Genomic DNA, 15,570 nt, shown 5'->3' on the forward strand with positions numbered 1-15,570 from the left:
TGGAGGAACCTCTTTGGTCCTCTGTGCCCTTGTCTTGCTCACTCGCACGTGTAAAATAAGGCAGGTGATTTTCTTTTCACCATTAAACCTGGCAAGCAACAGCCATCACAACAGATCAAAAATAACCTCCCCATGTACAGAGGCCTGAGTCCCATGCAGCAACCCCAGGTTCGGTTCTTACCCTCTTACCTTACGTTTGCTGCATTTCCGCTGCTCTCTCCCCCCCACCCACCTTTTGAACGGGAATCAGTTTTAAATGCTCAACTTTAATTATACCCCTACATGTAGCAAAACAAATAAATATTTAATATTAGCTCTGGATAATCCATAACTATATTCCACAAAAGGGGCATTTTATTTTATTCCGTTTGCTTGGAAACTGGCTAGGGACCACAGATAAAATTTGCCCATATAGCTAACATTGGCTCATTTACAGACTTTTGTCTGTTGATTAATGAGCACTATTCCAATTAAATAAATAAACAAAATGAGAAAAAGAAGAAGCAAATCTGACAAAAATCCACAGGAGAGCTCAATAGTTGCAGAGTCATTCACAGCAAGGTGAGGCATACATTCTGGTTCCTACAGTTTCCACCAGCTAAAGAGTGCCAATGTCTCCTCATGTTACTTCTCCAATAACTAATGCAAGGATACGTTTAAGCAAGTCATCAAGGCCAGATTGCTGCAATGCTGTACAGAAATGAAAAGCAGGAAACTGTGGTTGTAATGACAGGGCTCAGTCCAAATGTGTGTGAAATCAAGATGTAGGGGACAGGGAGGCCTCTTTCCTTGTCACATTAACAGTTGACCAACAACACCTTGTAGCTGCATTTTCTCCATATAAATCTTTATATATAAATATCGCATCACCTCTGCCAAGAAGATTATGTTTTTAATTTCCATTTGTCTGCTAATTAGCTGATTATCTCAAAAACCGCCTAACCAATTTCCATGAAATTGTGTGAAGGGATAGGTCACAACCCAAGGAAGAACCCATAGAATTTTGCAGCCGATAAAAATAAATGTGCCGATCCAGGATTTTTTTTCACTCTAACATGAGATAGGGCATTAACCTTGTCTCTTTGTCTTGCAGCTTCCTGTTGTTATGGAGTGCCGTCCTCATCATGTATCCGACCACACTGGCTGTCATCGCACTCACCTTCTCCAATTACGTCTTGCAGCCAGCCTTCCAGGACTGCCTGCCTCCATACATCGCCACCAGACTCCTCGCCACCATCTGTATCTGTGAGTCATAAACAAAACGTCTTTAAGTCCGATGAGATTAAGTCATAATTCAATAGTTATTTTGATAGTCTATGAAGTTTGTGTTTTTATTATATTTATGATGATGCTCCAGTCTATGTACGTGGCACTTATTTCTTAATGTTCAGTCATTGTAACTTAAACTAATCAAATAGTTATTCTGTCGATCCTAACAAACAAACTTAAAACACATGGAGTCTGATGCAAAAGAGGGTATTTCCATGGCACAGGCTACGCAATACTGTCAGATGTCACAGAGTGATATTTTGATACAGAATACTTTGCTCCAATTACAACAAACATTGGCAGGATTCTTTCATTGTGCGGCTATAGAAAAAATATCATTTTGTGACATTAACATATTACCGAGTGCACTTTAAATTCTATGCAACATTACATATTACATGTTAAATCTCACTTAGGTAGAATTTAGCCTTTCCCAAACAAAAAACAAAGTATGCACTGCAAGGCATTGTTCCACTATGAAAAAGTAAGGTTTGCATTTAAAAACAAAATAAAGAGCTTTTGAAAAGGCATCTTAAAATAAAGTGCTTAATTTTTTCAATATATACAGCCATTAATATTCTTAATATATAACTACATTACACATATAAACAATCTCAACAAATATGAACAAACAGCTTTAACTTTCCTCTTTGTTCCCACTTTCTCTGGTTCAGTGGATGAAAGTAAACTCTACTGTGTGCTGCCAGGATTTACTAACGTGAAGACAAAAATGCATTTTTGTTTGACTCTGATCGAAGAAATAATTAGCATTGAATGATGTTGGATCATAAATAAGTGCTCAGCAAACGAGCAAGACAATCCTGTTCCCAACTGTCTCTCTATATATAAAATATAGAAAGAAAATGGTAAATTAAACTGTACAGGACAAGTCCAGCTACGTTCTTGTCATGGCTTGAATATGTATTATGAGACTGTCATAGTTCACACAATGCTGAAGGCCGCTATCGTCATTTTAGAATTCCTCAATAATCATGTGCTCAATTTCAGTATCTGATCAACGCCTTCCCTCGAAACTGTGGAGAACAGCAATATGTACCAAAATAGCTAATTGGCAAAAGCAGTCTGTGCACGTATGTGGGCGTCATGCCAGCCAGTTTGGTCTTGTTTGCTATGGATGGAGAAAAGGAAACAGGGGTATGGACAGGAAAGGCTTAGCAATCTGTGCATGAGAGTGTGGCATGTGTCAGGCTAGCTTTAGCATTAACAGAGCACACCTCCACTATTTTTAGCGACAGAATGTTACAACTGCAGCTTAGTTAGGCCAGTCGCCCCCTCTGTGAGTGTGATTGTGTGTTGAACCAGTTTGTGTGTGTGACTGCACACGTGTGTGCCCGTGTGTCAGTGTCAGAGTCAGACTACATAATGGTGCCAGCCTTTGAGGACGCCGCTAATGACAGTTTGTGTCTACGCCATTGTGCATTGTTTCAGAGGGGTTTTCGTGATGCTCCTGTCACTGAGCACCATGGTAACAGGATATGGGCAGGACACCTTGCATATCAAAGATGGGGATTCCAATTGGCCAGATGACATGCTGGTTGCCTGTTTAATTTCCCTATTGGCTGCCTGGTACCACCCCCCATCCTCCTCCCTGGTCCACAGCATAGCACTTCAGAGCAACAGGGACTCGGACATTGTAATCAGCTGTCTGTAGTTGAATGAGCTTCTGTATGCATGTCTGAAGCTTTATCAGCAACTTGAGCAGCAGAAGTGTCCGATTCTGATCAGATGGAGAGGATACTTCTGTGAGCACCACAAGAATCATGGATGATAAGATAAATATATGTTCAAATGTCTCTCCAAACTGTTGCTCCAACATCCTAAAACATCAGAAGTTGGTGTAGGTGAGATGTGTGACTCCTCTATAAGCTGCTGGGGAAGATAATAAACTGTTAGTTAGCTCACCATGCGTCATTGCACATGTGGGCATGACTGTTATAATCCCCACCTTCAGCAATTACTTAGAGCAGAGGATGGATTTATTTTTTCATTCAAAAGTCACACATTATTTTAGCCTTAGGTTTACAGCTCTGGATGCAATAAGACACTTTGCACATGTGCTTATCTTAAATGCTTCAGACATAAACCATACACCATGTTCTGACAAATAGATCAGGAATAACGTATTTTATAACATACTCCTGTGACTTATACTGATACAGATACAGATTCAGGGTTTCGCAATTAGCCTTAACTAAGAAGAGAAAGAAAATGTTCATTTATCCATTTATGTACAAAAATACTGACATTCCCATAGTGTCAATGCCGTACTGGATAACCAGCCTCTGCACGGGAAAATCCAGTACAAAGCATACACAGCCCCATTAACAGCGCGCTATAACCTCTACTTTTAACAACATCGTCAGACTGCGACTTGATTGTTACGTTGTTTCAGAAAGTATTATGTGCCGCCTGAGATCAGTGTTACGTGACTTTAGGAAAGAAATGTTTCCGCTTTCAAGTATAAATTGTCAACACTTCTCAGCTCTGTGATGACAGATTTTCTGAAACACTCAGGGAGATTAAGTGGATTAAATGTTAACTGCACTGCTGATTCTTACTGAAACTCCTGTAGAGTCAACTGAGATTTTCCCAGCTAAGGGTCCACGAGTGTGAGTCAGCCTAGATTACAAACAAGACAGCACTCCACACACCAGCTATGGACACTATAATGTATAGTCTCAGTGATCCATGCATCGATTACACATCCCAACTCACTTATTCTGAGGAGAAACCACAGTATCAGCTTCTGCTGTTCATTCCAGCACAGCATGGTGCCAATTTTAGTCACCACATGTGTGTCTGCCACGTCAGTTCGCTGGTGCAGCAGAGGAAGAAAGAGAAGGAATAATATGTTTCAGCCGACCAGATGTTACATTCCACAAAAACAAGCCTAAGGAATTATACCATTATTCAAATAAATATGCAAACTGCCCTTTCCATTTCATTTTAATTTGATGAATACAAATCCTGATCATTCCGAGCAATCATTTGAACCTAATTTTAATTTCAATCATTTATATTCTAGTTATGGCAGAGTTGTAGAGACAGAGAGTGGTATGCAACAAAGGTCACCCATGTGACCCACACCAGAAAGTATTTTCAGTTGTAATCATGATAACAAAATATGGATCGCGTCTGTGTTTACTCATCTCTTCTCTCATGACGTCTTTCCAGCAATTCATGCATGTTGGGATGAACGTGCATATGGAACCCTACGTCTGTATTTACACATCTCTTTTCACCTGAAGTCTTTTCAGCCATGCTTGTGATGATGAATGTGCCGGTGTGAGTGGCGTCAGCAGCACTCACAGTCAATAGTATAGTACTGTCACGTGTTTCAAAATTAGAGCCTTGTGCCTTGAAAAGCATAGTTTATCTATGTTAAATCGCTTCAGAATCTCGACACAGTTGGAAAGTTAGGCATCGAGCCTTCCTTCCCTACTCTGGTCATGTACGATAAGTTTCCCCATACTTCAATAATTCCCATCTGGCAACACTTATTCTAATGCATCAAACCTGTATGAAGGGAAAAGGCGATATCTCCAACATGAAAATGAATGAAAAATTTAAATAGACAGCATCTTTTCTGTTGAAGACACAAAGACAATCAAATGTAAATGCAGCACAGTAACAAAAAACTACCATCTAAAGGAAAAGTGAATATCCCTGTGGTTTCTGACTTTAACAAACGACACACATTGTCTACACACAACTCTGAACTACAGAAGAGAAAAATAACTCCTGTCATCCAGGGATTCTCAATATATTTTGACTTTTGCAGCAAGCTGATACAAGTCTAGTTGTTGCCCCAGAGCAAAACGGTGCAAAACCACAAATGAACTCACACGTCAACAGACAATAAAGTTTACATATTAACATGTGACATAACTATGTGTTGTCTCATATGTCAGTTGATCTGTGCAGACCTCTTAGCTTTATCTACTTTAAGAAGTTAGATCTGCGGTGTGAATGGGAGTTCACATGTACAAAGATGAACAGTAAAGACTTGATGCAGCTTTCCTTTTATACACTACTACTCTGCATAGCTAGCTGTACTATGCCGTCATCGTCAGTATGTCTATGTGTATTTCACCCAAACGAAATTCAGTGTATGTAGAGTAGTCTTCAGGGATTCTCGGGTCAAATATCTTGTGTTCGGCAGGCAGGATCTGGAGGTTATTGCCAGTTCAGTGATTCCAGTGACCAGGAGGAGGCGTTCCTGTGGTTGAAGCCCCCTGATAAATCTGCAGAGTTTGGATCAGAATCCATTAAAAGTAAAAGCAGTAATAAGTTTAGTATTCTAGTGCTGAGGCAGCCTTCAATAGAAGTTGTGACAGCAGGACACAGATTTACCTGCGCTGTCACTTTCAAAGACAGCTGGCACCTCCTTCCTGTCAGGGATAACACAGAGGGGAGATGGGGGGTGTTTCACTGAAACACAGGAACGGAAATGCGTGTAACACAACGAGGGAAATTGACTATAAAACACTATGGTGTTGTGGGCAGGAGAAAGCTCTGCCCAGTGCCACCAAATCCTCCTGCCAAAAATGCACGTGTGTATGTGAGTGTGTCCGTGCCAGCGGAAGCAGTTTGTTCGGATTTCTGTGGTAGGAGGGCAACCTTGCGTCGTTGATGGATGACATGGTTGATAACACCCATGCCCATATATGCCCATATACGTGCACACACACAGTGCTGTGCTACTCTTGCAGGAGACTGCACTTGTGAGTAAAACCAAACAGAAATGAGACACCAGGAGAGAAAGTAAGAAGTACAGTTTCAATAGGATATATATAGAGGAGAGAACCAAGACTAAAGATCAAGATGAAGAGATCAGTGACAAGGGACGAGGCAAAGAAAGACAAGAGTCTAGACAATCTTAGTGACCCACACAATTCATTCCTTATCTCTAGCTCTTCTTTTGAAGTGTAAGACTATTCTGAGTTAATGTGAAACACAGGCAATGATCACTAAATGGATAAAGGCCAAGGTAGGGGTGTTCACAAACTATATGAACTTCACCGCCCATAAGGCACATTTACCTATTTCCAGTTGATATAGTACATAATAACAGTGGGTATACATTAATGTCCTTTTTTCATAAATACCAATCATTACCAGTGAGTGGCCGAACTAACCAAAAGGTCACTGCCTACGGATATTTAAAAGAAAAGATGTGTATTGGCTTAATTAATTAATGTTTACACTAGATTTGGTTTTGGGCAGCCTTACTTTTGTTGAGCAATTGGGGGGGTGTGCAGTGTTTCACATAAATCAACCAAATGTGTTTTATTTCCATAGAAAATAAAATAGATGCTGGCACCTCAATTTAATGTTAAACTGAGGTTTGATAATTAGTTTGTATACATGTACAATGTTGGGTTGGCTGTTGGTTTTTCAAATTAAAATCGAATAAACTTAATTGTTTCCGTAGGGAAATTTGTCTTGTGCCCAAGCTTTTTGTCGGACTGGTTTGAATTTATATCAACCGGTTTCATCGACACTCATCGTTATGACAAGGTTTGGCAAATTAAGAAGTCACCACATCGGCAGACCAATGATATGCCAATGATATTAAAGCTCTAAATCCAACTTGTATTATTTTCAGTGTTGTAGTGATTAAATCCAAGAGCTGTGACTCCACTTAAGTACAGGTGACTGGGACTTAAGCATTGACCAATTTGATACAGAGGTTGAAGACTAGACTTTTGAGTTAGTTTTGGACATAACACTTTGGCATAAGATATTGATCGTCATGTGAATAGTGTAATTATTCAATTTCATTCAAGGGCATGGACGTATGGATTCAGATGCACAACATCAAACTCTAAAGAGACTTGCTGAAGAGACGCCCGATTTGTGTCTTTAAGGGCGTTAATATTTGACTCAGGAAGAAACTGGTTAGAAAGATAACAAACTGCATGTCTGAAAGGGTCTTATTATATCATTTCTAACAATGTCTTTCAGAATCAAATGTGGGGTACAGTGGTTACAGAAGAATTCATTTATATAATACAATAATAAAACTATGCAAAAGTTTTCAAAATTCCCCTCTGTGCTGGCCCAACTCACACACATCACTGGGTTTACCTGGGAAGCCGGCTCTTGAGTTCTAGGCAGCTGGAGGACCACTTGTAACCACTCTGTTTGGCTCAATATGAATTCTGCTCTTGAAAAACTAAAGAATATCTTCATGGTAAAACTATCATTTTACTATGGTGTTCTTCTTCCGTTTAATTTAAGACAGTTGCAATAAACCTGTATATAACAGTTGGATTACTGCCATCTACTGGCAAGTGACTGGTACTTCTCCATTTGAGAATTCTGTGTGACAAAAAATTTGCAGAAAAGCAGTATCTAAAGGCTGCACATTTACGTATACAAATCGGTGTACGTTTGTTTGTGGATTGTGTCAAGACATAAATTGAATATGACATTTTACGTGTCACCAAGGATCTACAGGAGATTCACAAATATATTGAGTTGTTTATGAATAATGAAATATCTGTCGTTATAGAGGCACAGATGCAGATATATAGATATGTTTTGAGCTACGTAACTTGATATCTGTTTTTGAGTAGTTCTGAGACACTTTTAACAGTCAGTGTGAGGGTACAATTTGGGGAGCAGGGGAATACATGAGGACGTCCTACAACATACACACACTCTCTATGCAAAGAGGAAACAGAGGGTAGGAAGTGCTCAATTCCTTCTGTCTGTTTGTCAGGAAAGATGTTCTTTTTCTTCTACTTCTTTGTGCTGACAGAAGAGGATTGTAGAGGATGTGAGAAAACATAGTAACCTTAGGGTTAGTGTTAAGGCCTCACATGACTGTAACAGTCCCATGAACAATACGAATGAGTTTATATACAGCAGACAATCATACTGGTATATGGAGATAGATTCTTACATTTCTTTAAGAGACAGAACATTTCAAAAGATGAGAATAAAATGGCACTTTGAGTTTATGGTCCACTTCAGTCATAACTCTTTTAATAATAACATATAATTGGGCAACGCTGATACACTGTCTCTATAGAGATTTAAAAATAAAAGGTGATAATTATCTTAGTATAAGTCATAGTGAAGTTTTGGCTTTGATTTACTTCCTGTTTTGCATATCAACATGTCTGTTCATTAACTAGCCCTTGTGGACTTCTGAGGCCTTGCAGAAAAACATCTAAGTTACTATGAATTTCATTCAATCATTCTGATATTAGCTGACCACTTTTATTTTTCAGTTAAAAATCTTCATCCTTCACTGTAAATAAAATTACACAAGCAAGTTAACATACTTACTTTTCTAATGACAGTACAGAGGAAGCGAACAGCAACTGACCTTAGACAAGTTCAGAGGTGCTGACACCAATCTAGTGTATTTGAGACTGCAAGTTAAATCAAAAGTCTAATCTAGCCTAACCTAAAGGAGCTCTTTAAATCTACATCATGAGCAGGTCCTCCTTCAAGGAGTCTGCCATGTTGTTTTATACAGTGTTTCACATACCCCCATAGTATGAATTGTTATTCAGGTCCATACGAGGGCGTACTGTGGGCATGTTCACTGGGCATCACAATGACTCTCTCCCTCTGCTCCAATTTCACTGGATCTTGAAAACATTATCCATGTGTTTCAACACGTAAAATAGCGTAGAGGGCTGCACAGACCCACAGATACATGAGACTTTCATGTTAGGTTACAGAAGTCATAAGTGGTTTTCTAGTTTTTTTTCATATTGAACTTAACAAGTATATAACACATGCCCTCTTTGTACTGAAACTAACGTTGGTGGTTAAATAAAGTCTCTTGTGTCCTGCCCAAAATGTCACGACAAATAAGATTGACTTGTTTTTTCCACACATCCCTCACTTTCTGTCTTTTCATGTCTATACGTATGTTTGTCTTACACAGTCTACATTCAGCATGTTTAGATCTTAAGATTTCCGATTTTTTAAAATCATACCCAGTAATACACAGAGGCAGTAGTGTGGGCCTGAGCTCTCCACTCGTCAGACCAACTGATGCTATGAATGCAGAACTAGTGACTTTGAAGTTAGACTTCAGCTGGTGAATATCAAACTTCAACAAATCCAGCTGGAGAAAAACCCTACTGCTTTTAACATGAGGTTCAGGTCTTATTTCATAAAAGTGTATTTATTTCTTCTCTTTGTGTATTTGTGTGTGCACAGTGTTCCTGACCTGGGTGAACTGCTCGAGTGTACGCTGGGCAACCAGGATCCAGGATGTTTTCACCGTAGGAAAATTGCTCGCGCTGGTACTCATCATAGTGGTGGGACTCGTCCAAATCTGTAGAGGTACACACACACGCACACACACACACACACACACACACACACACACGCACACGCACACGCACACACACACATTGTGGTTTTGGTTTGATGGTTATTCACAATTTCATCAAGAAAGGGGAAAATGTGATTTGATCATTTTTCACTTTAAAGCTCTAATGTGGATGAAGCCGTACTGTACAGCTGTTTAATCAGTTCAAAAGTGGTGTTAAATATTAATACTCAATAATTGTGAAGCCAATAATCTGTGAATTATATTTTTTTACTCTTCTATTAGAAACATATGAGGCACACAAGATCATGACATCATTACTGTTTCAACCTCTGCTGATTTTCATCTCGCCTGTCTCCAGGTCACTACGATGCCCTGCGCCCCAGTGTGGCCTTTGAGTTCCGCCAGGACCCCTCAGTGGGTCAGATTGCTCTGGCCTTCCTCCAGGCCTCCTTTGCCTACAGCGGCTGGAATTTCCTCAACTATGTCACGGAGGAGATTGTGGATCCACGCAAGTACGGCACACACACAAAGAACTTTCATATGTCTTCAGTACTTGATATGAGCTAGTATACAATATACACCTATGTTTATAATGTGGAACATCATATAGACATAGAACTATAATAATCATTTGAATTCATTCATTTTTTTCTTGTTTATATTTTTACATAATGTCTTGTTTAAGGCCATGTAAAGCCTACACAAAGCTTACTTACAGTATATCACTATTTTTCAGAAACCTGCCTCGTGCCATTTACATTTCAATCCCACTGGTGACCCTGGTGTACACTTTGACCAACATTGCCTACTTCTCCTCCATGTCCCCTGAGGAGCTGCTGGCCTCCAATGCTGTGGCAGTGGTGAGCATGTTTACGCAGAGCATATATCAGTTTATTTACTGATGAACAAGACTGGCAGTTGTCTGGAAATATAATCACTGAAACTGTTGAGCCCCTTGAAGCTGAAATTCATCGCATGAGACAGCGACTCAAGCCATTTACTCAATCAGTAAATAAGTAAATATAATAATTTATTTATGTCCCAGAGGGACATTTGGTGACACGGTCATATGAGGTCAATTTGTGACTTTTTTATTTCATCAAGCTGCAAAAAATAAGTTAAGATCTATCTAATAAGAAAAAAGTTAAAAATAAAAATCTCTGTACACTCAAGAACTCTTGTGAAATGAATCATGAATCAATGAATAGGTCAAACATTCTGTAGAATTCAATGATATAATACATTAATCACTGTGTTATTCCAGACATTCGGGGAAAAGCTGCTCGGGATGTTTTCCTGGGTGATGCCAATCTCGGTAGCACTGTCCACCTTTGGAGGAATCAATGGATATCTGTTCACCTCCTCCAGGTAGAACACACATACACACGTTGGTTTCTTCAAACAAACCACATGCCAAATAGTTTGAATGACCTTATGTGCTCAAAATTACACCTAGAATGGCTCTCAGTAGGGCGTATACCGCCTCTTAACACAAATGGGTCTATTTGTAGATTGTGCTTCTCAGGGGCCAGAGAGGGTCACCTGCCCTATCTGCTGTCCATGATCCACCTAAAGAACTGCACTCCAATCCCCGCCCTGCTGGTCTGTGTAAGTACTGTACCGCCAGGTTTGTCTATTGTTTCAAAAGCAAACGGGAAAAGAGAGTCCCCATTAATATGACGCAATTTTTTATGATTTTTAAATTGGTATCAGATATTCATGATCCTTGTGCCTGTGTTCATGTCCCACAGTGCGCTGCCACAATATTCATCCTGTGTATTGGAGAGACACACAACCTGATCAACTATGTGTCCTTTATCAACTATCTGTCCTATGGGGTAACCATCGCCGGCCTCCTCTACCTTCGCAAAAAGAGACCCAACCTGGTCAGACCCATCAAGGTACACTAACCCATGACACACATAACCATAATGACACAAACAAGATGTAACCTAAGACGTTGTCAGACAAGAATCACAGAAAAGGTTTGGGAAATTGGGTCTGGACATTTTTTAGAGATCGGTTAGAGCCAGGAGGAGGCAGGATATAATATATGAATTCCACTGTAGACATCACATTTTTTATTAAAGCGCTCTCAAATCTCGATATCGTTCCAATTTTACATGTGACAAATGTCTGGAGTAATGAACTCAGAAATTACCATTTTTACAAACAGCCCTTCTGGAAAATTGATGAAACTGAAACTGAAACAAAAAAACTCAGCCAAAACTAATGCTCCAATATCAACCTTTCAACTCATTGTCTGTAATTGTGCCAAATATTTATGCATTGATCATTACTGATAAGTGGCAGTGGTAGTTATAAATATATTAAACAGCATGAACATTTTAAAGCTGCATAAATAACGTTAAACTTACCTTCCCTTCAATTTCCTAATTACTTATTTTCTTTACTTTCAACATCAAAAAATCCATGTTGATTTGGATTGTTGTGGCCACATCTGGAAAACCCATGAGGGGAACGTTAGCATTCTGGGGTTTCTGGTCTACGGGTTAATCATGTAACTAGCAGGTGAAGTAGCTGGAGCCAACAAACGTTAATTAGCTAACTAATGTGTTGACATGATGTCCATACAAACTGTGTTTTCAGTGTCATGTTCAGTTAGGCGTTTTAAACCATTAACCTCAATGAGAAAACAACTCATTGATATTTTGAGCTTGTCACTTCAGCTGAGCAGTGGCGTGTCCCGTCAGTGAATGGTAACAAACTGAGTATTGAGTTACAGCTGTCATCACTCTGAGTTAAATTGATTTGTTTGTGTGTGGTATTCTGACAGAAGCAGGATAACACATACATTATTTTTCAAAATAATAAACATATGAAGTTATGAATGATTTTGTCCTATGGATATATTTGTAAAGGTCCAGTGTATAAAGTTTAGTTGACAGGGATTTATTGGCAGAAATTTTATACAAAATTATCCTTGTGATGTTTTTACTTGTGTATAATCTTCTAAATTGTACAAATTGTTGTTTTTCTGACCCTAGAATGGACTCTTTATGTTAAAATACTTTATATCAGGAGCGGTTCCTCTCTACAGAGGACGCCATGTTTTTTAGTAGTCCAAACTGGACAAACTAAACTCCTTTTGAGTTTTTATGATGACTGAAGGCTACCACAGGTTCTCTTTCATATTTGGAAGGGAAGGGTGAGGTGAGGGGTATTCAGCTGCAACATGCAACTTCACCGCTAGATGTCACTAAATTCTACACACTGAACCTTTAAAATTCTATTATATCCTGGCTCTTCGTTTCTTTTTCGGTGGCCAAATTGCCGTGACGGCTGGGCCAGCAGTGTGTGAGGGATATGTGATAGAGAAAGTAGTGCATATAAATCCATGCACTGTATGACTCTGTGTGTGACCGGGTGAATGGCAAAACTGAAACCTTAAACAATGCTCATCAAGACTAGAATATTCATATATAAATACAGACGATTTACCAATATGAAGAAGTATGCGTTTCTGAATTTGTAATTTGTGTCAAATGTTTAATAATCGGTTTCAGATGGAGAAATGGATGGGATGAATCAGTGACGGGAGTGAAATCCTGTGTTTCTGATTTTGTTATGTGCAGGTGAACATGTTGATCCCCATCACCTACCTGATATTCTGGGCAGTGCTGCTGTGCTTTAGTCTCTACTCTGAGCCGGTGGTCTGTGGCCTGGGCATGGTCATCATGCTTACCGGAGTCCCTGTGTACTTTGTGGGGGTTCACTGGAGGAACAAACCAAAATGGATCCACAGGGTAGTGGGTAAGTTGCTGTGACACTGTAGAGTACATATTGAGATTATATTAAGTTCCTCCGGCTTTTTAAAACACCTACTGTTGGCTTTGTTTTGCAGAAAAATGCACGTATGTGGGCCAGAAGCTGTGTTACGTGGTGTTTCCTCAGGGAGACCCTTCAGAGACTGAACCCCTCACTTCCTCCAAAGCCACGGACTGAGCACCGCAATGAACCAGGAACTCCCTCTTTACTTTAGCAGCTGTACTTACAGTTTTTGCGTTATAATTTTGTTTGGTCAGTTTTTGAATGCTGAAGGGATGGTTTTACCTAAGTTCATCCATGGGTGCAGCCTTAAAGGGTCTGCAATGAATCCTCCCCTATAAAAGAAGTGGATGGTTTAATTAGGACACTAGCACGTTAAGCCCCAAAGCTAGGGCGTGTTTTTTTTTATTTGTCTATTTGGTAGTACTGTCCTTCCATTCTCCTCACCAGTACGCGAGGTTTTCTCTTTCATACAGATTATCATCTTGTATTCTCCCTTCTACTCACTGAAGGAGCTTCCATCTGCTTCACTTCCAAGGTCTTTTACTTTTGTTACCTAAACTAAATCTAATGTGCCTTATGAAACGTGTGTGTTGGAACCCTGCGTTGGTTTGTGCGGGTGTTTGGACAGCATCGTAACTTTTGTGAAGTAAATATATGCAAGCAGTTTCTGCCCTTAGCAATGTTTCCATATTACTGCTGCTATCTTCAGTTCTGTTACACTAATTACTCACAAGATGTTTACTGCTTGTCAACTGTGGATGAGTATTCTACCTGGCAACAATACCTGGCCATGCTTTTTTTGTAAATCTCTCTCTGCCGCTTTCTTATACTATCATTCATTTCTCATGAGTTATACTTTTTCACCTCTCCGTTCTTATAAGAGATGTACACAGTGACACTCATCTTTCCCAGCCATATCTAAATGACAGTGGAGTTTGTGGCTTTATCCTAGGGAACGAATAACGCTCTCAGAAATGAATAAGCTGCATTGTTGCGACCCACGATGACAGACTGGTCTTGTCTTTTTAATCCTTAGCCGTCTCTTCTGTCTTTTGAGTCGAGCACAACAAGCCTTTGTTGAAACTTTGGTGCTTTGGAAATGTCCTCATCTCCGGGAATGCCACTGTGAAAGAAGCTTGAACTGCCAAGACTTGTTATTAGATTTCAAATATTTCATCTGACGTGATGATTCAGTGCTTACCACCTATGTGTTGTTGAATCACATTAGCAGCATCAGCAATCACAGATAGGTGGAGGGCTGGCAGTGGACCCTGGCCCTGTGACTTTTTTTAGATCAACTTACTGTGATACCATTTAAATAATATGGTAGAATTAACTAAAGTCCCACTGAGTTTCTTTCTGTTGTCCTGTCCCAATTTAAAAATGAAGTTCACTCCAAATGATTTGGGTCAAATGAATATCCTTTTTGAAGTTTTGATACCTTTGTCTGTGCTCCTGAAGATAATAATAATCTTTCATAACTCTTGTCTAAGGTCTTTATGTTGTTTATAGAACAGAAAATATGAAGTTAGGGCCTTTTTAACATGATGTAAACCAGCTGGTTGGTACCTTGATTAAACCTTTTTTTTTCAGGACAAAGCAACTGGGATTTTCCGTCTCCATCAAACCATGGACGCACACTTAAGAAAACATGTCTGTCTGTAGTGTCCAGGTGCTGCTAGCTCAGTCGAGATCTGTAAATACTAAAGAAAGAAGAAAAAAACTGTTACAAATGTTCCTGGAACTCCTGAAAGATCATTCCTCAGACATGTTTTACATTTACATACTGTACAACTGATGGGTGTACCTCTGTTTTGTAAAAGTGTAAACTTGAACAAGAATAACAATGTAATTGCAAATTAAAACAACAACATCTGAGATGCATCACTGTTTTGGGGGGTAGGAGATTGGTTTGTGCAAAATTGACTACTCACTAAAAGGTATTTTTAATTACTGAAAAGATAAAATTATATCCTTGTGTATTTTCTACACTACTACAAATTTTACAAATGATGACAGATGCTTGAACTTTATTAATTGCAGGCACAGGAAAACAATGATAAATCAACAAGAAAGCTCTCATGTATCATTACAGGGATTTGATCAGCAAATCTCACAATGTCATGGTGGTATTTTCTCTTTCAGCAGAAAATATACAAATATATATTTCAAAATGAGGGAAA

General features: G+C 39.3%; 1 protein-coding gene across 1 annotated transcript in view; it reads left to right on the forward strand.

Annotated features, from left to right (window-relative positions):
- The window catches only part of slc7a10a (solute carrier family 7 member 10a), a 25,274-nt gene extending 9,995 nt beyond the window's left edge, over positions 1-15,279 (forward strand). The window contains exons 3-11 of the mRNA XM_053421917.1: positions 1,094-1,245; positions 9,478-9,603; positions 9,954-10,107; positions 10,332-10,455; positions 10,860-10,963; positions 11,107-11,203; positions 11,347-11,496; positions 13,192-13,369; positions 13,461-15,279. Of these exons, the coding sequence (XP_053277892.1) occupies positions 1,094-1,245; positions 9,478-9,603; positions 9,954-10,107; positions 10,332-10,455; positions 10,860-10,963; positions 11,107-11,203; positions 11,347-11,496; positions 13,192-13,369; positions 13,461-13,561 (1,186 nt within the window). The 3' untranslated portion in view covers positions 13,562-15,279. The remainder of the gene's footprint in view (positions 1-1,093; positions 1,246-9,477; positions 9,604-9,953; positions 10,108-10,331; positions 10,456-10,859; positions 10,964-11,106; positions 11,204-11,346; positions 11,497-13,191; positions 13,370-13,460) is intronic.
- Positions 15,280-15,570: the final 291 nt, after the last annotated feature.

The sequence above is a fragment of the Pleuronectes platessa genome, chromosome 1, assembly GCF_947347685.1.
Source record: "Pleuronectes platessa chromosome 1, fPlePla1.1, whole genome shotgun sequence".
NCBI lineage: Eukaryota > Metazoa > Chordata > Actinopteri > Pleuronectiformes > Pleuronectidae > Pleuronectes > Pleuronectes platessa.